The sequence below is a fragment of the Colossoma macropomum genome, unplaced genomic scaffold (genome assembly GCF_904425465.1).
Source record: "Colossoma macropomum unplaced genomic scaffold, Colossoma_macropomum, whole genome shotgun sequence".
In the NCBI taxonomy this organism is placed as follows: domain Eukaryota; kingdom Metazoa; phylum Chordata; class Actinopteri; order Characiformes; family Serrasalmidae; genus Colossoma; species Colossoma macropomum.
Window position 1 is genome coordinate 31,689,156 of NW_023494800.1, and position 25,959 is coordinate 31,715,114.

General features: G+C 37.4%; 1 protein-coding gene across 4 annotated transcripts in view; it reads left to right on the forward strand.

The window, feature by feature from the left end:
* tcf7 (transcription factor 7) overlaps window positions 1-25,638 on the forward strand; it is a 54,013-nt gene extending 28,375 nt beyond the window's left edge. The window contains exons 4-11 of one of the 4 annotated variants that reach the window (XM_036588368.1): window positions 3,929-4,055; window positions 10,521-10,608; window positions 13,184-13,270; window positions 15,589-15,708; window positions 16,114-16,276; window positions 17,027-17,134; window positions 19,845-19,893; window positions 23,968-25,638. In XM_036588368.1, the coding sequence (XP_036444261.1) occupies window positions 3,929-4,055; window positions 10,521-10,608; window positions 13,184-13,270; window positions 15,589-15,708; window positions 16,114-16,276; window positions 17,027-17,134; window positions 19,845-19,893; window positions 23,968-24,044 (819 nt within the window). In that variant the 3' untranslated portion in view covers window positions 24,045-25,638. Of the gene's footprint in view, window positions 1-3,928; window positions 4,056-10,520; window positions 10,609-13,183; window positions 13,271-15,588; window positions 15,709-16,113; window positions 16,277-17,026; window positions 17,135-19,844; window positions 19,894-23,944 lie in introns of all 4 variants that reach the window. The other 3 variants (XM_036588369.1, XM_036588370.1, XM_036588372.1) reach the window with 3 other exon arrangements.
* The last annotated feature ends 321 nt before the right edge of the window (window positions 25,639-25,959 follow it).

The window sequence follows — 25,959 nt, forward strand, 5'->3', positions numbered from 1 at the left end:
TGGGATCAGGTGGGAGTGTGGAGGTAAAGATTGGTTTTAGTGTGTTTAAACATGCCTGCATTGTTATGTCTGCAGTGCCTTTGATGTTGTCCAAACCTCTAACTAAGTGGCGCTCATTTTCTCCATCTCGGAGATGCCGAATCATTTCCAGATTGCGGCATGATGCCAGAATGGAATTGTTGTCACTCATAATGTTTGAGAGCAGGCAAAGGCAGAATGCATCCTAGTTTGTTACAAAGGCATATTTCAAATTAGACTGAATAGTTGTCCGAAACTTTGTTGTATTTTCCGCCAGTACCTTAGCTGTGGAATTTGATATATATATGAGAAACACCTTTTGTGTCAGAACATTGACTGTTCCAATGCAATTTCCAGTTTCGTTTGCAGGAATTGAGGAGGAATTGAAATGAAATTGACCTCAATTCTAATAAACCCACGCGCATTTACCCTCAAGACAACAGGAGTAGATACAGAGGTTTTAAAGACCACTGTGGAATTTTTGCTAATCTCACTTTCACTCAGACAGGAAATGGACTTTTTTTCTCAGTTACAGTAATCCTAAGCACAAGCAAATCGGCTTCTCGCACAAAAATATTGTACCAATTTGTGCACTTGAGGTCATTTGAGACTCTTTCAATTGGACAAGAAAAAATAAGGAAAATGCACTTTTTTCAGTTTGGTTCTATAAACTAAATTCTTCTCCTTCCCTACATTTGAGCAGCGTTGTGCTTCTTTCTGCAGACACTTTGTGCAGTGCCTTGTCCCCATCTTTACCTTGTTGATTGAACAAGTGTGGGCAGCTTTGAAAGCTGATGACTAACTTTGTTCTCCCACAGACTGACTGATACTCAGATACTCAGACCACACAGCTCAAAACCAAGTGCCCGGGACTCAAAATGTTCTATCTTTCTGGTGTCTGTGTGCAAGCTATGGTAGCACCTGGGAGGCAATATTAGTCACAACCTTCCCCATCAATGATAATAATACATCTCACATAACAGAAAAAAAGAACTTTAATTGTGATTACTGTGTGAGACATACTTTAGTCTTTTTGGACTTCGGTAAAAAGAAAAACTGAACTGAATTACATTTATGGCTGTAGCAATAACTCTATTAAACTCAGTGATTTGATTTTTAAAAATCACTTAAAATTTCTGTTCCAAAAGAATTTGCAAGTTGCACGACAATACATATTTTAAATTCTCTTACCAATTTCCCTTTGCAGTAAGAAAGAGTTTGATGTACACCCATTTATGCACATTTTCCCCTTTTTTTGTAAACAAAACTTTACTGTACAGCTCAGTGCACTTGGAGAAGCACTAACTACTAATTGGGTGGGTGAGTCACTGGGTGGGGAATGGAGGGCTATCTAGGGGTTAAACATGATTTTCTGATGATAGGGCCAATACTTACACAGAGTTTACTGCTTGAAAGCCCACTTTTAAGTTCTTTTTTAAAAGCTTCCTTGTTTATCCTTTTCTTAATTAAAAATTTTGGAATCTTTGACAAGCTATTCATTTGTTTGTATAGTTAAGTCATTTTGCATTTTTTGGCCTATTTTTGAAACTCTATTACTAATATAATCAATAGTGACACTTCTAATTACATTGAATAGCATGTCTACAGCCACTTATGACTTTGGTAAATCAGATAGGAGGTACACATCTTCAGAGGGTAGTCATGAGAAGCTTTAGCACATTCAGCCTCTTTAATGGCTCTATAAAAAAGAAAAAATCTATTCACTCAAAATGATTGCTCCCCATTCAAGTGGGGGGTGTGCAAACAACTTGCGTGTAAAATGTATCCATGCTCAAATAGGAGATTAAAGATGTGACTCTCAAAGCGGCTCTCTGTTCCCAAAAGGACCTCTAATTTCCGCATCAAAAAAGCTACTTACATTTTTAAAACCAAAGAATACATTACACTGCAAAGTGTTTCATCTGCATTGTAAGTGATTTGAAGGGCCAGTGGGTCATGGTGTTCCTCGGTGCAATAGAGCCATCATTAATTTCCTAGTGATCCCGTCAAAAGCCGTCTTTTATTGAAAGGCGGATTCTTGTTCAAACACAGGATAAAAGGAAACGACGTTATGCTAATAGATTTCGTTCGATTGCAAAATGAGATTACATGTAGTGAATGGCACACTGCTCTGATATCTAATTGGAATTTTGCTTTGAAGTCATATTGACCAAAAGATCACTATGTTGCTTGTACTTTGTGTGCACAAACTGCTTTGTATCTCTTAACTACAGAAATATAATTATCTTAAGTTGGTGGGGGATGGGGCATGCTTAAATAGAAGTAGGTTGATAATTATATGTTTAGAAGTACACGTATTTAATCTCAGAGAGGCTGTGTAAGAAAGAACTGAACATGGAAAACCACTTCAAGAGCTGCTAATTGCTTTAAGGAAGGGAAAGACGTCAAGAAACATCAATATAAAATTGTGCAGCCATTATGTTTCAAGGACATAGCATACAACCCTCAATCCTTTGAACAAGCCCTTTTAGGGTCTGTGTTCTCCACACACTGAGCAGCATACACTGACTGATATTTTAAATGAGACATAAGTTGTTACTCTATTGAGAAACCTAACTGTGGGGTTATTTTCCAGCTTATAAATAAAAAAATAAAATCTTAAAGTTTAGTTTTAAGATTTTTAAATGTACTCTTTCTTGTGTAAGTAACCTTTTAAACATTATCCATACTTCACATAAAGGTGACAAAAATGCTAACCACTTTTGGTTACCTTAAAGAACCTTTCAGTGGATGGTTCTTTAGATAACCATTTTTGAAAAAGGGGTTACGTGAGTGTGAGAAACTTTTTTAAAGTTTAAAGAACACCCACTTAAAGGTTTTGGGAAGAACCTTAAACTGACAAAGGTACTTTAAACCTTTAAAAAGTTCTTCATGCTCACAAACCTCTTATTTAAATATGTTTTTTGGCAAACCAAAGTAGTTCTTCTGTGCCATCACTTGAAGAATTCTTTATAGCACCCTTTTTTAAGAGTGTAGACGAACCACTTTTGGTTCCCTAAAGAACCCCTCAATGGATGACTCTTTAGAAATACATTTTGTAAATGAGATGTGTAATAATGGAAAAAAAACTTTTTAAACTTTAAAGAAAGTGGCTCTTCTATGACTTTGCTAGAATAACCCTTGTGGCACCTTTTTAACAAGGAGAGAAGAGTTGAGAAAGTCATCAGTTTGATCTTTGACCTCTCTTATGCACATACTGTTGAAATCCTACAGCAGACTTTTTTGAGCAGTGTGATCAGGTATGGATGGAGGAGAGTGGTGAAAGCATGTGTTTTATGCGCCTCAGTAGATGAGAAGAGACTGGCAGGGAATGATAAGGCATTCACTTTGTAAAACAGCAGGGGGTCGAAGACTCCACTATCTTCGTCCTTTGCTGCCGACTTCGCAAAAAAAGAAAAGGAATAACTTTTTCATGAATATGTACGCAAGCTTGAAAAACAGCATGTCTGCCAGATTGCCAAATAAACATGCTCTCTCTGACTTTTTCATTCTTAGATTTTGTCTCCCTGTCTCACACATACACAGTTAAGACAAAAAAAAGCCTAGCAGTTAGAAGACTGTCCAAGAACTGTGGCTGCTTCTAACATTGTAACTGCTGCAACATATCATGTGTCAAACAGCATGCTGTTAGCATTAGCAATAACTGGCACTCACATAAGTTATTGCAAGCCATTTGTAAACAGAAACATGAAAGCAATCAAGCCCCCATGCAGCCTTTCTTGATCTTCAAAGGACTATCGATCAAATGGACCCTCCTCACATTGATTCTCTCAGCCAAAGATATTGGAGCAAAATGTATACAACATCCAGCACTCTCATGTTTTGCCGCAAGCCACACTGTTCAACTGACTGTTAAATTTTTTGGTGTGTTTGTGTGTGTGTGTTGCAGGCTAACAAAGTGTCAGTGGTACAGCAACCTCATGGGATGCACCCGCTCACGTCGCTTCTGCCCTACAGCAACGAACATTTCAACCCCAGCCCTCCGCACCTGCCAACAGACATGAGCCAGAAGCCAGGTATGGGTGCCTCTGATAGTGTGTGTCTGTGCATTCTTTCATGCCCCACTGTCCAAACAGATAAGTGGGTATATGGTTTAATAGAGAAATAATTCCCACTCTTGGGAGACTTCAGCTTCAGCTGTTTTAATAGTGATCAGATTGTTTATTATAAAACTGGCTGTAGCTGTAAGCTCTGATTGGCTGGACCACATTCAAAGCTGCTGTAAAATACTTAAAATTATGTATTTTCAGAATGGCACAACCTTCTAAGAGTTGGTGAGTTTGATCTCTGGTGATGTCACAGCCATCCTTGGCCGCTCTAAAAGAATGTAATTGGCCTCACTCACTGTTTACCTAGCATGATGCAAGCCAATGCAGACATCTCTTATCTGACAAAACATAACTGGCAATTAGTTTTTTCCTCAAAGTGTGTTGTTATCCAGAGATGTTGCATTGGCACATGCTATCCCACCTTGGCAACATCATGTGATAGGAGAGAGACCCAGCTAGCAGCAGAATTAGTAGTGACTAAACTGGGGAGACAAAGGGGTAAAAATAAAAATTAAATAAAAATACTTAATATACACATACAAAACTGCACACACTAATTGAATAATAATGTGCTGAATAAATTTAATTTGGCATAATTTGATATGTCTCATTTAAATGATATGCTCTTGATGGAATAATTCTTGACCTTAATAATGCCTGAAGTCCATAGCCTTGCATTCTTAGCAAAAAGGCCCCTGTAAAGTGGCAAAAAAGTTCTTTGACTTGCAACAATAGTGGAACCCTTTTTGGTGCTGTTTATAACCAAAGCCTTTACTAAAGAACCCTTGCAGAACGACTTTTTTGTCAAAGGTGATCTGTTTAAAAATGATAATGATATTGTACATGGGACAATTAGAAATAGTAATGAATTAAAGAATTTACTAAACTTGTGTGTATTTGATTTATGATTGTATTTTGTTGTAGTTAGACATAATTAAGGAGGTTTCATTACAGCCACAATTAGAAGCAGTCCAGACAGACCTTTATATCTTCATATAACCTTTAATTACCAGTTCAGCTATCTTAAAGGTAGGATTTGTTTCTTGTAAATTATATTTTATATTTTATATTTTTGCCTATCAAAGCATATGTTGCTCCAGCCTGCTCTGTCTCTCTCTGTTTTTGCTTTCGTGTCCCAAATATCACATTGCCATTTTGTTTTTCTATATTTGTTTTACCATTTTTCCCTCTCGTTTCCCTCTCATGTCCCCCACTGACATTTTCATATACAATCAAAGGAGAAGTATATTACTGATGTAGGCAACCACCATGGTTGACCTTGGAAAGTTTAATGGAAAGCCTTTGATTTTCTGCAGAGTCAGAGACCAGAGATGGTCACACAGACAAGAAACAAGTTTTTTTGACCCCCAGCCCTGGTACAACAGCAAGATGATTCAAATGGCCAAATCACGAAATGCTTACTTGAATCAGAAAATTCTTCAAAAATCTGAAGAGCATAATAGCTTTGCCCAGCTCAAGAGGAGGAATGTGAGTACCCACAATTCTCTGGTTTTGGTTCTAATCCATGGTGAACAGCTTGTTAGTGTGGAGCACCTAACCACTGAGCCTCAGCCATCCCAAATGAATGGCTACTCCAGTGCTCCATAGTAGCAGAAACATTTTCAGAGCAGAAGACAGTTCACCTGTTGAAATACGAATATTATAGCTTGTAATGCTAAACATGAAAGTTGACTTACAGGAAGTCCTTCAGTAAAAAGAGCCAATCACCTTGTTGATAAAGGTATAACCAGGAAAAAGCCCAGGTTTTCGTGGTCTTACATTGATGTAAGCACAGATTTAGGGCACTGCTATCTTTGTCACAGTTGGGGAAGTTGTCACAGTTGTGAAACAGGGGAAATGTAAAACAATTGGTAAAAATAAATTAATGAAAAAGATACTATACAGTTGAAAGTTGCTGTGGTTTGCAGGCCCTTTATATTTGGTTTAAATCTACTTGCAGATGTTTAGTGCTCTAGATGTACTGATGATGTCCAAGATACACTCAGAAAAGTGTATTATGAAGTAATTCCCTATAGAATTAAATCACCCTTAGTAGTAGTAATCTCAGTACACAGTATTAGTGAAGGGGCCCGGGCACCATAAGGTTAGCCTGGAGTGCAGTGGCTGCAGCCCGGAGGCACCCTCACTCCCACAGGGAGCCTCCAGCATTCCAGCAATGCTTGAAGTGGTGCCGGGCTCACCACTGCACGAGCCATCCCACACACACATGGGAACACAAGCGCACGCACATGTAGACACACGAGCTGGAAGCAATTAGAGTGACAGTCACACACAAAACTAACTCTACTGCACAGGCAGCTCTGCTCAACAGGCATGCAGTGCTAATAATGCAGGGACATAAGACTAGTCTAATCACACAATCACCACAGAGAGGAAAGTGAACAAAGTTATCTACAGGGAAGGGATCAGGGGGCTGCATTTAACACACTGAAAATAAGAAATGCATTGAATTTACCTAAAACAAATGTGTGCTATATATATTTACACATTAATAAATGTATTACACCAACACAATTATTGCCAAAATCATAATGTACACGATTGAATGAAATAAATTCACAATATCATTTTTGTAGACTGCTACTCATCCATATACAGAATTATCGGTCAGATGCTTTTCCTGAGTGGTTTGGCTTTTGGGCTAAAAACTACATGTTACAGACACATACCATCAGACTACATTAAATTTGAGTGTATAAACATTGTGCATATGCAGTAGACAGTGAATGCAGGTGATGTTTTAAAGATTAAATTTGTGGTCTTTTTGTTGTAAAAACCTCAATCAGTGTTGTTAAAACTACAATAAAAAACTGTTACAAAAGCAACTTTTGTTACGGTTTTACATTAGCCTGTCCTGATCATGACGTGTTTTCCTTGATTGAAAAATAAATAATTGTGATTAACAGTTTAACTGTGCTTTTTTTGTTTATCATATGCAACTATTGAATGAAAAGCCTAATGTGATCAAATTGGCTAATGTCTTGCTTGTTATCTCTCTGTAGTAGCACCCAACTGATGACAGAAACAGATCAAGCTCAAATGAACAAACACTACACATCACTGGCCTCTAAACATGTTATAGCACTAGTTAGATAAAAGATAAAAGTTCTGTTGTTTTTGTAAGACCTCATGATAATGTGTTTTCATGCAGGAAAATAGTACCCAAAGAAACTTATTTTGGACAGTAAATAAAACTGCAATATCTGTGACCCCTAGTTCCTATCACAACCACTGTAAGGTAAATCTGAGTTGGTAAGTTTCTCCAGAAGGGCACATTTCACATGAAACCAGTCTGATGACTGGTTACATCTCAATGATTGACTTTAAAAATCATTGGAATTCCTCTTTTTTAAATATTTTTTAACATGATTGCTATTAACTGTACAGCTAGAATAGGCTCCAGCAACCTTCCGTAACCCAGAAGGATAAGCGGTTTAGAAAATGTGTGTGTGTGCGTGCTATTAACTCTGGAAAATTGCGGTCAGGTTAAATAAATGCAATAAGGTGCATGTAATAATTGAGGCAGGCCTAGTTTTACATGGAATGTCAGCAAAAGAAGAGTAGCTACCTGTCCATCGGTGTAGCCATGTACTGAGGCACAGGTATTGTCTTTCCCATTGTGTGTGGTCCAGTAGGCAGGGCGTGAAACGTTCTGTTTTTTTTTTTTTTGTTGTTGTTGTTTGTTTTTAGTGCAGTTTTTCTGCGTGTGTCACGAGAGCCACAGCTGGAATTCTCCTGCCAAGCTTCTGTTGGCACTCCTGTCTGTAGACTACAGTGACCATCCCTGGGGCTCTTTGACTCACCTGTAATGAGAGGCTTTTTGCCCGGTCTTCCTTGACTATGTCTCCGTTTTGTGTAGGGATATGTTTGTGTATGTTTAGAGACTATTTAGGTTGTAATAATGATGAAAAACACTGAATTGACTTAATTTAAATCACAAAAAATCATATTTTTTGTCTTTCAGTTTACTTACTTTTGCCAATTAATATGTTGATGTACAGTACTTTGCAAAAGCCAGAGAGCACCCTTAATTTGATTTTCAGACAAAATGGCTAGTTTTTTTTGTTAGCACCAGGAAAAAAGCAGAAGACATATACTTAACAGAAATTTACACAGAAGCCTTTAGTTGTTTATTATTATTATTATTTTATTTTTCATTTATTTTTTATTTTGTGTCCACCCTTTGCCTTTATTACAGATTGCTTTCTTTTCTGACAACTTGTTTTTTTGAAGGGCCAAAGTTTAGTTTTAGAAATTGCTTTTCTCACTCCAAATCTCAGTTCAGTTTCAGTTTTCTAGCACAGATTTTCTTCTTTTTTGGCGATTTCCCTTTCTGACTAATGGCTTCTTGACCACTATACAGGCTCTGATAATGTTGATTTTTTGAACTCCAGTTTTGGAAGTTGCTGTTTTTTTAACTTATTTTCAATTGACTCACTTTTCTTCGGCTTATGGGTTATCTTATATCTAATGTCCTCAGAAATAGTTCTTGAAAAATTAATAAATTGTGCTTAATGGCTGTTTTGACTGTAAATTAAATCAATGAAGGTTAGTCTCAGACGTTTACACTGTGGAAATAATTTGCAGATTCTAATCAAGTGTAACTTTTTATTGTGCATGGTCTTTACCTTTTTGTCTGTTTCTGTTTATCTGTTTCTTTCACTTTCCCACTTCTACGCATCTTGCCACTTAATGCATGTGCGTGTATGCGCATGTGGGTGTATGTGTGTGCGATCAGTCAGTTGAGACCAGACTCACCAACTGTGACCCAACACGCTTACAGGATGAGGCTGTGAAATGTGTTTTCAGTCAATGCAGTCATTACCGTATTGACAGTACATGAAGGTAAAGTACAGGGGGAAATGAAAACACTGAAAGTTTGAACCTCTGTTACTGTACTATTAGATGTTTGTTTTACTGTACTTGGCCATGTAGCACCTGTCATATTGATGGAGTTTTCTTTTGGGATACTGTCCAGTCATCTCAAGCTCACAGGCACTTTCACTTTCTCTGGTTTTGGCAACCAAAACATAGTCTGCTCTATACTGAAAGGTTATTTTAAGCCTGCCCATGTGTCATTTAAGAACCGTTCAACCTCAGTAGCTACCATTTTCAAGAATTTCCCTCTGTCTGAATTAGAAAGCACTTAAGATACCTGATACCACTGAATAATTTCATGAAAACTGTTTTATATATTTTTTTAAGTTACTTCATTTTCATCTACAGTAAAACTGCACTTTCATTTTGGATGTTGCTAACACAACAAAAGGTCTTATATAGATCATTATTAATATTTGCCCTTAAAGCTTGCATCTGTTTTTTGCACTCCTCTCAAATAGAAACACATTAGACTTGAGCAGACAGGAAGGTTTGAGCAGGTAGGAGGGGTTGAACGATGGGGACCAGGCATTTCTACAATATGAGGTAGAAAGGCTTTGTGGAGGGAGACAAAGACAGACAACTTGCAACTCAGACACATTCCATTTGAACAGATTTATAGAGGGCTGAATCCAGAAACAGGCCTGAAGCATTGGCAAATTACAGTCATCAAGTGGCATTCTTCTGTACAAACATAGGTTGCCTTCAGGTTACCCTTAAGTGCTAGGTGTATGCCGTTGACAAATGACTTCCTTTTGAAACACACAGAGATCCCTTTTTATTTTTTGAAGAGTTTTAGAAACAATGAAAAAATGGTTGAACAGTTTCAGAGCATTTTATCTGTTGTTCTTTGATTTGGCTTGGAGTTTCTAATTTTTTACTATCGCCCATCTGCTTAATTACAGAAAGATGGAGGCAATAGATGGTTCCTCAAAGTTGTAAACAAAGTTGTATACATTCTAGCGAGGACTAGTGCCAGTGCCAGTTGGAGGGTTTTTCACAAAGCAGGATTACTAAATTATTGATTACTGAATGTAGTCTGACAGGTTAAAACCTCTAGGTGTCTTATTAGGTGGTGATTTTACAACTTACACTATCATTCAAAAAGTTGTCATAGAAAATAACATTCAATAGTAGCTTACACAGTGTACATTCAAAACATTATGAACAATACCAAAACATAAACTGATGGTTTATTCACAATTTAGAGCATTTTGAGAACAAGACGTTTTGACATGGCACAAAAAGTGTTATTAAGCAATAATAAGTAAAAAGTAATTATCTATGGAAATGGTATTTCTTGTCATGAAATATAACTTTTTTTTTAAAGAAAATACATGTACACATAATACTCAAGTGTGGGAAGAAAGAGGCTGTTTTTCTTCTATGACTACCTGACCTACCTGAGAAGTGATTGACCTTTGAGATTAGCCAAGAATAATAGCAGGTTCCCAGACTGCTAATGATGTCTTTACTGGGGCAAGACTCCTTAGTTACCCCCCACCCCCACCTTCTCATCCTTGTGCCTTGCAGGCGTTCACAGGCATCAGTCCCAGGACCTCACCAGCTTCTACCCCCTGCCCCCAGGTGGAGTTGGCCAAATCACCCCATCCATGAGCTGGTAAGTTCCAAAAATTGCACTTTGCTCCACTGCTAATACATATATCCTGTGTCCATCCCAAAAGTGCACTGCCTTTTACAAGCGAACAGCTCTTCAGGACTTTCACATGAGAAATACACTACACATACCTCAGTGCAGTGCAAAACATGTTTTCCTCACAGTAAATTTTGTTGTATTGTTGATATTAATCATCTCACTAATTTTATATTGATTTTTGTCAAGTGGTTTATGTAGAGAATAAAGTACAAATGAGTGACATCTAAAATTAATTAATTAAAATTTCCACTTATAGAAGATTTTTACAGTTTTCTCTTTTGTGATAAAAAATCTTATATTGCAAAAAGCTGCAGGAACTGCTGAAACTGCATTATGTTTGCAGCTTAAGTAGAGTATTTGTCAGGTTTGTCAGCCCACTAAGGTGGTCAGTGGGCACACAAACAGAACCTGACCAGACCTCAGCAGGTTGCAAAATTGAAGTCAAATTCATTTTTCTATGAAAAATTATTATTCATTGTTTTTTACAGACTCTTGAAAATGTGTAATAGTCAGACAACATCTTAAAACATTATCTAGTTGTTGGCATACTAGAAAGCAGAGTGTACTTCCAGGGTGCAGTTGTTTTTACCTGACTATCTGAAATATTTCTTTGGACATGTGAGAGTAAAAAATAAATATATAAACCAGTTACTGCACACCTGCCATTAAGTTACTGCACACCTGCCGTATTCATTGTTATGTATGAATGTAGTGTAAAGAATGTAGAAATTCACAATTAACCTGAAAATGCACATCATGCTAAAATGGGTGCATGAGTGAAAGATGTAGTACAATTATTCATGGAGTTTGATTTTATTTGACATTTCTCATACATTTACAGTAGATAAATGACAGTAAAACAATTAGAAGGCTGAATCACAGTAACAGTTACAGGGGAATTTTTCACCATTCTGTAAACTTTAGTCATAAGGATTGTAAACAAAGTCACTCAGAGTGGTTTGATTTGAAATGCTCTATTCTAGAGAAACTTACAGAGTCAGCATGGTTCACAGCAGTGGTGATAGGGACACATTTGAAGTGTTTAAAGCCTTTAAAAGTTGTTTAACAGGAAGTTATTACATGAACAACTGCCTGATGACATTGATAGTTTTGAGGTAAGCTTTTGGCCTAAAATGTTTTTTTAAATACTTTCATGGCAGAGAGGTAAATAAAGATGTACTAAGGCAAAATAGTGCCACTGTTATCATTATCAACATTACTTATAAAACTCAGAAGACTTATGTAGGTTCACTGGTCATTTTGGATAGTCAAATGGCTATATTTCAGTTGTAGACATCTTGACCCGTGGTTCCACCACTGTAAAGAAATCTAAGTAAATATTGCATTTCCCATCAAACCACTCTGAATGACTGTTTACATCTATGATTTATTTATTCAGAAATTTTTGAAAAAAAAGGTGGAATTCCCCTTTAACGTGAATGTTTCATTTATGACTACAAACAGTTTGCTGTTTCCATAAAAGTGCAAAGAATAGCGGAAAATGCTTGCTTAATATTGTATCCCAGTGAGTTCAGTATCACTAAGGTTCTATTTTTTTAGAAATTCATTTGAACTTGTAACTTTGCATGCATTTGTCAGCAGTTTCTATAGTAACAATGTCTGTGAATGCATAAGGAAACTGTACCTTATATCTGGATATCTCTTATCCTTATAAGTTCATAATTTCTGCTAATAAGAGCTTACCTTGTTTTGTTACATTCTACCCCCCTGCAATTTCTTCTGGTCATCAGTTCCTGCTAAAAGAGAAGCTACTTAATTTTTACGGTTATCTCCAAGCTACTACTTACATATGTTCACCTTGTTTATAATAAACTCACAAGCAGTCTAATCATTCTGATGGGAGGAGGAAATGCTCATTCATATCCAGTGTGGGTCATTAGCCCATTACTCGGTATCCTTCAAAAGTGTGTCTGAACCTCACAATATAGTCTGACAGGAACATGTGCAGAAAATTATAAGTAAATGAAGAAGTCACATCTTCATAACCTTTTCCTAACAAGGTTCCTTGTTAAAAAAACTGATTCTGATCAAAATGTTCTGTTCTACACACAAGTCTGTGAAGTGGTTGTGTTCCAGTAGCTCTGTTAATGGTGGTAGAAGTGCCAGTGTCATTGGTTTAACTTCCTGGGAGCACACATACTGATTTAAAAAAGGTATACATTCCCTCTGTTGTATATAGATAAAACCGTTTGCTAAGTAAAGAAATTTGATTAGTTGTAAGACATTAGCCACAAACGTGCAGAATGATATTAGGGGACAAAATTGTCCAATGCATTTTGATTGACCCAGAGTGCCTATCTAGCCAAAACCTAAGTATAGATTCCTTATCTAAAGCTCAGGATGTGGGCTAGCTAAAGCACATTTGACCTTTTTTTGTTCAATCCATTGAACTGCTCAGGTCATCCTTCTGAAACTATTAGAAGTTCTCTAGTCAGGTCAGAAGTCCATTTAGCAGTGGCCAGAGGCTCAGTTCACCCCAATCCTTATCTTTCCTCCCCCACCCCACAATGACCTGCAGGCAAAGTCAGCCTGTGTATCCACTCTCTTCGTGTGGCTTCAGGCAGCCCTACTCCTCGAGTCTTCCCAGCAGCTCCTCCTACTCCAGGTACAGTACTGAGCAAAATCGGCCTGGGGCTGGGGGTTCACCCAGCCTGCATTGCTCCCAATGCCTGCCTGCTCTACCTGCTGCCCAGCCTAGCTTGCCCAAGCTTCTGCAATGTCTTTGTGTCCAAACTGCATCAATTTGATGAAATTGAAGAGTATCACCTAGATTTGTCCTAGAGTACATTCTTGCAATCATCAAGCATAGAATACAGATGTGACAGGTAGAGATTAGAAAATGTTGGAATATTGCTTTAATTACTGTTTAAACATTAAAGGTGGCAGGGTGCTGTTTCTGTACCAAAAACTCTAAAACACATTATCCTAGATCTAGACCAGTGCCAAATTTTTATAGTTCTAGGTGATCTCAAGGCCAGCAGCACAAGATCAGTATACTAACTTTTTCAGATCTGTGGTCATTAAAGCAGCTATCTATTGATACTTCAGAACATCTCAAATAAGATCTGTCAGTGGAATTCCACTTTTGAAAGAGAAGGAAGAAGTTGAAGAGTATTAATGCTAGTAAATTTGAATAAACAGGGTTTTTGGACTGCTTGTTGCTGTGTATAAGCCTCATGCTTTGTGTGCGGTCAGCTCCATGCCTTGTCTTGAGGTGGATGATGGGAAGAGGCATCCCTGCACCCAATGCTGCAGTTGCTGCAGGGCTGCAAAGTGCCTGCAATCCATTGTTGTGGCTTTTCCCATTATAAGTCGGCTCCATCATGAAATCCTTCCTTTGTAACCCAAAACCACATTTCTGTGAACAAATCACATTAATATACTTGCAAGAAGTAATAAAGCCAAGCTGGGGAAAATGGGTTATGTTTAAATGTCGCACATGTTCTGCTCATGAAAGTAGAACAAAGAAAAGAATAAACAATGCTTTTTCCTTTTTTTTTGAATTAACAAAAAGTAGGAAGATGATCAAACCATAATTTCTGTTTCAAAGTCAAACTTTCATTTATGATGGCATTTTTGTTTGCTCAACACAATTCCTATTATGGGTGTTTTCACATATAGTTCTTTTTAAATGAACCAAACCTTGTTCTGTTAAAGTGTAAATGAAAGGGAACCAACTGCAAATGACCTCTGCTTTTTGTGTTCACAATGTAAGTGAACTATGAAGAGGACTGAAAGACTATAAAGAGGACTTTCAGGTCCTTTTTAGCATTGATGAGATCTCAGACCACTTCTTGCTCAGACCATAGCTCCAATTCAGAACCCTTCCACACCACTCAGTGTTCACAAAAGTGGGCAGCATTCTCTGAATAAATCTAACCTTTCGGATGGCTAGAGGAACCAACAGACACTGCTGCTGCCCTTCTTGGGCGTGCTGAAACGACTGGCCGAAATTCGAAAATGACCCTGCGATTTGCGTTTGTCCACCCGGTGAAAATCTGCGTCAGCAGTGAAAAAAATGTGTCATTCACTCAGCGTACAGTGTGAAAGCAGCTTCAAACACTGCATTGCGTGCGTGCCTAACATCAGCCTTGATCATGGTAAAATCACACGGGCTCTCGCATACTATCGCTTTAATTTGTCAGCACTGCTGTCTTGTCGTGAGATCATGAGCAGGCTTTATCCTGAGTGGTAGCTTACAAATGATCCTTGTTGGTCTGTTTTTATCCGCTGAAGTGCTGGAAGACTGTGGCTGTGTGCATATGGTAAGCCTCGAGGTCTTTACCATGAAGCAAAAGCGGACTGGGGCTGTTTTGTTTTCACAATACACAAGTCACATGAGAGGTGGTCTGAGTTCGATTCATTTTTTTGGGCCGTTTAGAGGGGTCTGAGTTCGTTTGACGTGTTCACGTATGCCCAGAAAACCATGACCTCAGTGGTCCTCACTAAGACTCCAGACACTGAAATAGACCGTGTGTGAAAACGCCCTATAATTCAAATTATACTAGTCTTGGAAATGTAACAGCAGTGTAATATCTAAAACGGCTCTCTGAGATATTAGCTGTGATCAAGAGTATGTTTCACTTAACAGCAATATTCATTGTGCTTCTATTGCAAAACCAGCCATTTACAATGCAAGCAGAGTGCCATCTGCTGTTCACAACAGAGTGCGTAATGAGGACTGGGCTTACAACTTTAAGTGTGAGGACTTTCGGAGCTATTAATGGGAAACTCAAGCCATAGATTTTTGTCTGATTTATCTGGATATGACATGTTTATGTGTTTATAATAAATAAGGTTATGTTAATGTAAAGTTGATGTTTTTCTGAGTTTCTTTTTAATAGCTCTATAGACCAGGTCGTGTGTTCTTAATTTTGTAATAAATGAAATGACTTTGTTCTTCTTGTTTGTTTATTTTTGAAGGTTCTCTCACTCTCTGATGTTGGGGCCGTCTAGTATGCACCCTACAGGGATCCCACACCCAGCTATAGTGCCCCCATCGGGCAAACAAGAGCATGACCAGTTTGACAGGAACATGTATGCGTAAGTAGCTTTTACAGTATTTACTGCAAAATTTAAAAGGTTAAAGGTGCAGGGGGGAGGACTTTCATATTTAGCCAGCCAAGGACATGAAATTACATCACTATGCACACTTTGGAGTAAATCATGGGTGTCATGACCAATTATAGAGAGCCTCTATACAACAACAGAACTTGTATAGTGACTGCTTGGTAACATGTAACTCTCTTGATGTCAGCCCATTATTCAGTTATCTTATGTGGTTGAATTATTTTTACTAAATATTTGCCCGATGAAGCTTGTAACAGTTGAAAAGCTGCAGCAAATCTAATATGTGAGCTTGAAAAATCTTTATGCGAACATTTTCTATTCTTATTAAACTCTTATTATGTCTGAAACATTGAAAGAAATGTTTCTCCTGTATTGCAGTAAGCCTCATTCTGAGCCAAAGAGAGAAAGAGAGCCCAAGAAGCCAGTCATCAAGAAGCCTCTAAATGCCTTCATGCTTTATATGAAGGAGATGAGGGCAAAAGTCATTGCAGAATGCACTTTGAAGGAGAGCGCAGCAATCAATCAGATCCTGGGACGCAGGGTGAGGAAACTCTAAACACATACCTTATGACCATTTAGAGCTTTAGGCATTTAGGATATTCTTACTAATGCTGTACTGCACTATGTCTGATTTTATAGCCCAGAATAGTTGTAAAAATCCTTCAGAATGTATAGTCATTTGTGTATATAATTATTTATAAACACAAGGTCTTTGTTCTTTATGAAGTGCTAGTTCAATAGCTGGTCATATTAATAATTGCTGTTATTTTATTCGATGATAACTTATACAGTGTAGATTAGAATAATGTAAGTCAGACACCTGAAGGTATTTTAAGATGATTTGTTTTCAGTATTTTAAGTATTTTTGGGAACACCTAGAAGGTAATAATGTTTCGAATACAAGACATTCTAGATGTTAATTTTTATTGTAACTCATTCATCATGGACTCAAATACAGCTCTATTCTTCATTATAGACATAGACAAATTTGTTACAGCCTCCAACAAATTTGAAGCCTGTGAAATATTGGAAATATTGAATCATTTTATACATGAAACTTCAACAGTTTGTTAATTTGTTACTGGAAAAAAAATATTCCAAACTTTTGAACAATAGTGCACAAAATTAATTTGCTGAATTAACTTGATGACATTGGGCACATCATTTGCTCAAATATACTATATGTCAACGTAATCATTACATAGTTAACAATTATAAGTCAACTGAACTCAGTAAGAGACCTCCCAGTATGAGACTTCATTTATATTGTGTGTGTGTATGTGTTCTGCAGTGGCATGCTCTGACTCGTGAGGAACAGGCTAAGTACTACGAGCTTGCCAGGAAAGAGCGGCAGCTCCATATGCAACTCTATCCCAGCTGGTCTGCCCGAGACAACTATGTGAGTGCACACACATACTAATGACCTGTTATTTTAACTAACTCACTCATTCTGTTGTGTGCTGTCTGTTTCGGTCTGTTCATGTGTCAAACATTGCACAGATCATTATACAAATCAGTAGTATCATCCATGCTTCCAATGTTGTATGCATAATACTATAATAGGTGAAAATGAAGCAAATTTGACAAAAGGAAATAACAGTAATACTGCCAGAGTTTCTGATCACACAGTGCTGTTTCAGCCTCTGCCGTTGTTGTTAAATGCAGTACAGCACAAGCATATATTCAGAGAAAAAAATCACATCATTAACAGCTTATATTTGATGTAAAAAACATTTGTTTAATCACAGTGACAATAAGAGGTGACTGAAGTTTAAGACTGATTCTTATTCATTCATTTGCTATCTCACCTTGGTAGTTCAGGACAAAAGTTGATTGATATTTTGTAGGAGGGCTGAACGAAAGTGTTTGACCACAGGGCGCCTCTGTGAGGGCACCAGCTGGATATATGCCCATGTTCCACTCTGAGGATTAAACCATTTAAACTGCTGTCTACTTCTACTTGACAAATTCATGCTATACAAAGTTATATTGATTATAGGTCATGTTTTAAAATTTCTTTCTGGGTAACTACTACAGTGTCATCCTTTGCAGAAACCTGTCCTACGTCCTTGTGGAATTTAATTTAAATATATTTTTTTTACACCTATTTAACGGATGGAAGTGCAGAAAGCTAGAACTGGAGTTATGTTTGAAAGTATATGATTTTTTTTCATGGACACTTACACCATTTTAAAAGAGATAAAAATGCCAAGAACAAATATGAACAAATTTTATATGAGCAAAAATTAGACAGTGTTTACTGGATTCCTCGTGTGTACATGCCTTGGTAAAGCACATAACATTTGGTAAATCTAGTGCTAATTTCCAGCATTAGAATACAATCTGGACATTTTCAGTAGGGCTGAGGTTAAAATTTAAAAAATTTGACAATTGATAATTATATTCTGATTTATCATATTACTAGTATTTTCATTATTTAAAAAGTATATAACAGTTACATATACAGTATATCTAGGGCAGAACTCGCCATGCTGCTAAACACTTTTAGCAGAATAGGCTGTTATCTAGCATCTTGCTCTTTAAGTCATATTGGTGGTTAGCATTACTACTTGGTGGATCCGTTTTTTCCCACATTCAGAGTATTTGTTTAATACTAAAAGCATATCAGACTTAATGTGAAATTTATGGTGTGAAAAAAATCACATCCACTTATTTCATCCATAAAAATGGACTCATTGGTAAAAGACCTCATGAGGACTGAACAACAAAAAATGAATACTGAAATATACAGCTTCTAATGCAGTTTCCTTGTGTGGTAGCTCACCAGTGACATGCATTTGTGCTGTGGCTCACAGGGCAACTAACTGCTGTGTGTGTAAATTAAGTATATCCAGGACTGCTTTGGATAATAGATCAGACCATAGAACGCTCACTCATACAAAAAGAAAAAAAAAAACTAATAAGTTCTACTTATCCATCTAATTGAAATCGAGAGCCTCTTGAGACATTTTAGAGCCTCACTCTTACATAGACGCAGAAAAATAACTCTCAACACTCCTTGTTTATCGTCCACAGTGTTATCGTTGACAGTGTTTGGGGGTTTTGTGATGCAACTTCCTTTTTGAAAGATGTTGTCTTCCTGGCTGTCGTAATTAACAGCAACTAAAAATGCGTCAGAGATTGGTTTGATAAGGTACCCACATTATCTGAAGCGAGTGGCATCTGAACTTAAGGCTTCCTTAGCAATGATCCCGCAACTAATTTGAAATGATGGTTGAAAGATGATCTTGTCAGGCTTAAACCAAACAAGTACCTGTTCTGGCAGAGGATGAGGGGGAGAAAGTGTGACAGAGTTGTGGTCTACCCTCAGTGTTGTATCACAGACATGCAAACAGGAAGCGTACAGCGGATTCTGGAAAGAGGGGGTGGAAGATAGCAGAAAGATGAACTCCCACTTTCTCTTGCTTCTCCATTTAATAAAGACTGCCATATAGTGCTCTTTAAAAAGAGAAGGTTAGAATGAATTAACCCCTTTATGTCAAGAGAGCAGATATTGCTGTTTTTTGTTTTACGCTTCTCAGTGTTACAGCATTGATTGTGATATTGAAATGTAACAAAGCTACAATTCTAACAAAGCTAAAATTTCTAGATTTTTATTTGGTTTCTGTCACAAGGCACCATTTTGCGCAAGCAAACATATATTGTTACTCTAATCAGTAATCAATAATAAGCGCATGGTGATCTAAATTCAGTGAGCAGTGTTGTGTTTCTTTTATATGCAGTTGTATAGTTGCAGTTGTCTGCCCTGGTCAAATGACATGCTTTGTTGTTTTTCCAAGTGAAAATAATTTAACACATCTAGTTCCACATTCAATATCCCAAAGATGGACATTCATGTGCCCCAGTTTCTTTGGAGGTAGTTTTTAACGAGTTAAAAGAGACAGAGTCTCTGAATGTATTATCAATGAAATGTTAAGTGTACGTTACTTATCTTGAATAATTACCTGGCCATGATCCCAATCCACATAATCTAGCTTCAGTTGTCTGGGTAGACATTTCACACACTGCAGTCATGCCACATTTTCAGTTGTCTCTTGCACAAAGAACAATTGTCCTTTATCTGGCCTTTCTATGTCTTCTTCCCACAGGGCAAAAGAAAAAGGAGAAAAAGAGACAAGCAACAAGATTCTACCACAGGTACAACCATGCTTCAGTTTCATTGCATTTACAAGCTAATCAAACTTATTCTAAACTATTTAAAGTCAACCTGCAATCAAATTGACCTGTTTTACCTTGTTAGTTCATGTCCCTGGTCATACTAAGCACAATTCATCATATCATTTAGATACATTTTTATTTTCCTGTAATTTTCAGCCCACATCTAAAATGTTTTTATTACATCACCAAGCACCAGCAGGCGAGGAAAAATAATATTTACCACAAATGTAATATTTCACATCCCCCGCCCATCATTCCAGAGACGCTCGCTAATACTGCGTTTTACTCAGAAATATATTATGGTACGAATGATCTCATGCTCTTTTGATAAAAAGCTTTTAATGCAGTATTTAACAAAATGCAGAACATTTACATAAAAATCCCTGCACATTTGCAGGGATTTTTATGTAAATGTTCATCAGTTTAGACAAAAGTGTCTGTTTTCAGCATGTCAAAATTGATGCAATTTTCAGGAACATGGGATACTGACACTCTGAAGAGGATGCTACTAAGCTGATGGATTTAAAATGCATACTTCAAAGAAACGTAACGTTTAAAGACAAAATGTATCTTAAAATTTTGTTTTCATATTTGCTTCAGTTCCAGACTGACATACTAAGCAAAAGGCTATAGGATAACCGTAGTACTATATTACCCAAAAAAGAGAACTTCCAAGGGTTTTAAAATAAAAAGTATGCTCTCAGCATACCAGCAATCAACAGTGAAGTAAATATGTTTTTAGGTGAAACTTTCCTTTATGTTAATGTCCTGAAACCTTCGGCAAAAAGTCACAACTTAACTTGGATTTTAATGCCGATCCGTGTTTTTTCTGTCTATGAACGCTTCACTTCTCTGTCCTTGCCTTCTACTTCCCCCTTTCCCTCTGTTCCTCTCTTCCTCCTGCTCTTTTTTCTTTTCTTTGTGTACACGCATGCTGCCTTGTGCTCAGAACCCGGCTCCCCTAAGAAATGCCGAGCTCGCTTCGGCCTCAGCCAACAAACGGACTGGTGTGGCCCATGCAGGTGTGTACCTCTGCTCTCCTGTCATCCCTCTATCTGTCCAACCTTCCCCCTGTCTTTCATTTGCTGCTATGCACAGCTCTACATGCTATCCTTTCACTACACTGGAGTCACGCTAGGGGCCAAAACCAACTCTGTCACATCAATGTTTTTGTAAAGAAAAAGCCAAGTCAACAAGTCTACATGATCAAAATTTAAAATGAAAGCAGAACTCCTGTGTTTTTTTTTTTTATTTCATCTATATTGTATGATCAATTACCATGGACAGTAAGTTTGAAGCATTTCCTTGTACTTGCACCGGTCCGCTATTATAATTGTCTTTTGAATGAACAGGAGGCTGCGCTCACCTAAAGCTCGTAACTTGCAATTTTCTACCTCTGACTAGGAAAAAAACAAAAAAAAAACCTGGGAATTCCTACTCAGAAAGTTGGGGGGGGTATTCTCATCTCTGAGTTCAGCATACAACGTCATATTAACAAGGCTTCTCACAATGTGAATTGACATGAAAAAGTACCACTGCTTTACTTTTAAATGAGATTATAGTAATATTTGCTTAAGATCAATCAGCATACAGTATAATTTGTTGAATCTAACATTGATCATAAAGTTCAGTCTTTTGAGGTAAATATATCATGAACGTTAAAGGTACTAAAGGTGCTAACATCACTCGCTTTTCATAGACGTCCATGTTTTATTCCACTTTGTAGCTCAACACACGGAAGTTGAACATGATATAATTCTGAGCTCCAACTTTTCACTTCTGAGTTAAGTCAAACACAACGTGTGTACAAGACAAGGCACTGAAATTACTGCCTGTGATAATCGACCTTATGCTACAGATACAGCAGATAGTTTATTAATTTCTATCTATATAAAATTCTAAATAAAAACAGAGTATTCCTTGTATTACCATTTTGACACTATTCTGACTATGTTTGACACTATTTGAGACTGTTTATGTTTATGTACCAAAAAAATCTAAAATTGTCCTGTCTTACATTTAATCATTGTATCTAAAATAAGTAAAAAAAAAAAGTTATCCTAAAACATGCTGACTGTAGCACAAAAAGGATGAGAAGTTTTTCCGTTTTAAAATGTAGCTCAGGCCTATACTCTATAACATTGCTCTTAAAGAAGCCATCAATACTTTACTCACAGCAGAGTGAGCTTCAGCATTGTCAGCAGGACTATTCTTGCAAAGCCTGTTCTATATGTGTCTATGTGTCTCCCCCATCATCACGTCATGGAAACATCCGGACATGATACTTTCACACACAACAAGAAAAAAAGCAAGATGCTTGTGGTTTAGAAAGCTCCAGCAAACCCCTGAGACCAAACAACACCCAGAGCAGTTCTGTCAGAACTGCTGCACTTTTGATGCCATTCACACCTACGCATCTCCCCACAAACTCCATATCGCTCCCCACTCCCCCCTCTCTTGTCTGTCTCCTCTCTTGTTATCACAATGCGGTCAGCTTCAGATGCATTTGATGGCACATTTTGACATTTTTGGGGAGCGCTTATTGCGAGACGCGCCCATCTCTGCGGTGGCCAAAAGTGACTAACGTTCTTCTCTGAGATGCTTTCATGCGGAGGAGAGGCGCTGTGCGTTACTTTGATTTGTTCGAAACTCACCAAGGAGGGCTGTAGCAGCTGACACTTCTTGTTTTGTTGCCAGTGAAATGAAAGTATTTCCTGTTCTCCTCACTTTCACTATTGTAGTGTTTTAAGACGCAGCACCTTAACTGTTTAGCCTGTTGACTTTCTAACACCATTAATCCAACATTATAACTGATACACGAACATTCCTGCACAAATAAAAGTGTTAATGTATATGTCTGTGTGTTTGCCATGTGATGGATCAGCAACCTGCCTCCCGTTTAATGACCGCTGGGATAGGCTCCAGCACCTCTTGTGACCCAAGAGGATGAGCAGCTTAGATAACCAATGATGTATTTTGTTGAGCATAAAACATATATATATATATATATATATATATATATATATATATATATATGTGTGTGTGTTTTATGCTCATATTTGCTGATATAATATTTGTGTGTGTGCGCACTAAATCCTAAGTAGGAATCTATGGCTGCAGACCAGAAACCAACCATGTCAAAGGACAAATTAAAATATTTATTTAATTGTGTTGATCCTTAATCTTCTAAAGTAGTGGCAGTCTAGAGAAAGTTACCTTTATTATCTAAAATAAGTACTGTTTATTGGAACATTCCCTTCACTGTGCCATTAATGAGCATTTCAAAGATGCAAGCAAGAATGCAAGAATTACCTGCTGACTGCTTGAACAATATAATCCATGAATTAGCGAGCATTTAAGACTGTAGTTTTGGTTTCACTAAAAGAATTCATCACAACTGAAAGTGGTTTCAGATTTGAAACATGAGTTTATCTTTACAAAGCCATCTATTTACAAAGCCAGCTACCTATTTAAAATGTATAGGGGGGTACTACTTTTTTCATTTTTATAAGTATTTACACAATACTTCACAAGAACAGTATACTAATTAATTAGCATGCATAATGCTGGTGCTCTTATTTTTAGGGCTATATCCAAAGACAAGAACTTAAAACAGAGATCATGTCCCTCAAAAATTAATCAACTATGTAAAACAATGTAGCTATGTCATGTAGTGAAGAATTTAGATCTGCTGTCCAAAAGCTATTTCAGCTTGACATAAAGGGGGAACAAACTGTTTGCTTCCATGTCTATAATCAGCCCAATGTGTGGTTCCTTTGCATTAAGATGTTTTACTTACTTAACTCAATGGGTTTTGAAAAGAATATGCTTAAAAATCTTTTTGTATCTGCCTCAAATGCGGGAAATAATAACGCAGCTTGTTATATTAAATTGACTTTTTTGTGATTTCAAATACACCAATATCAGTTGGTACATCTGATTATGCAGGTGTTTGACCTTTTATTTTCTGTCTTTATGATGAAATGAGTGTACGTATTTGTGACGTTTTACATCCACGCTTTATTCACAGATAACTCTCTTGACTGTTCCTAGGAGGAAAAAGAAGTGCATTCGCTACCTTCAAGGAGGACAGTGCACCAGCCCCCATTCTTCCGATGGAAGTGCTATAGACTCGCCCTCCTCTCCTGTCCATCACCTGCCACAGCCCACCTCTCCTTCACACTGCCCCTCACTTTGCCTTACGTCACCAATCAGCAATCTCCATACAGCACAGAACAGAAAACACTCCAACACTCTGCCCTGTCCTCTCAGATCCAGTAAACTCTCTCTTGCCTTCAGCAGAGTTAAAACAGACAACTGTCCATAACCTCCAGCCAGGCTGCCCTGTACCCCAGGCCCACTAACATCAACACCCATCTGCCTCCATTCAAATCCACCTGCTCGTCATCCGCCAAGACCTTCACTAGAGACGGCATGGAATACAGATCAGACATCGGGAGCCTATACCAGCACCAAGCACAAAAGGAAAATGCTAACCGTGGACAGTCTTATATCCTGTCTAAGGTGTTTTGTGCTTTGGTTTGCCCTCTTCTTCCAAGTGGAGAAAGAGCAGCTATTCCTTTCTAATCAGTGAAGGCATTTTCTTTTATAATAGATTCCACAGGTGCTTCCCCACATGGCGAGTAAAAGTCAGAAAATGTTTTCAAATGATCAAGAGCAAGTTTTCTGTAAATGTTGTCATGACTACACATTACAGTTAATGGCAATGCATTATTGAATGAAAACCCTACAATGGGTGTTCAATCTTATCCTCAAAGAAGACAGTATGGCTGCAGGTTTTCACTCCAAACAAGCTGAAGTACACCTGATTCTACTTGTTTAATCAGTTGGTCTTAGCCTTCAAACATTTTATCAGGTGACCTTCTGCTTTGTTGGAGTGAAAACCTGCAGTCACACTGGCCCTCTAAGATTGGAAAAAGATTGGGCACTGCCCTACAACATCCAGGATCAACCTGTGTATCCAGAAAACTTATCCCAAGTCCTTCCATTTCCCTGGTTTGGCCTGTAAAACTTTCTTGAAAAACCAAATGCGTTCTATTTCAAGTGTTGTAAATCTGTTTTTTATAGATATGGAATTCTCTATATATAATTAAACTTTTATATGTTTTTATGTAAAAAAAAAAGAAAAAAATTGGTTGTTTTCATAGTCTTTCTGTTTTTCTTACATTAAAAAAGCCACTTTTGAAAATAGATTTTGTTCTATAGAGTTGAAATAGTGTGTAGTATGTCTGTCATTGATCCAAACACCACTGTGTAAAATGAAGTATGTGCATGTCTTTTCAGCATCAGAAATAGTCAGCAAAAAAAGAAAATGCTTCATGTCTGTGCTGTCAAACTGCTCTATATGCAAGCCAATCAGTATTCATTCAATGAATCTATTCTGACATGGAATAAAAGTGCAAGTTTCCCATGTTCAAATGGAGCGTTCATTTAAGTCAATATAATGTCCGAATATGGTTCTTCTGCTGCACTCAAACTACTGTGCTTGTTCACCTCATATACAGCAGAGGGAGCTGTTCTACATGACTGCTCCTTTTATCTACTCTATGTATTTAAAAAAGAAAAAAAAATCAGTATTCATGACCGACAATACACGCAAAGTAAACTTAGACATTTTTTCCTCTCTATTTTAATACAAGTGGATTTGTTATTTTTCTTTGGTGGAACATCATTTTGATTACATTAAACTATTTTGGAAATCTGTATTGAGTATGTTGTCTCATTAAGACACAGTCAACACTGATACCTGTGATTAAATCTAGTGAGCCAGATCAATATACTTAAAGGACATCCTATAGTGGTACTAGCATGACAGAGTCCTATCTACATCCTATAGCAGTAAAAATCGTAATATAAATTTCACCAATTGAACTACTTTGAACATTAGACAGGATGTTGTGGCCTAGATTTTGTCCATTTCCATGCAAAACAGCTTGTGGCAAAAAAAATAATAATAATAATAAATTCACTCCAGAATCCTCACAACTTGACCATTGGTGCTGTTTGAATTACAAAGTGGACCAC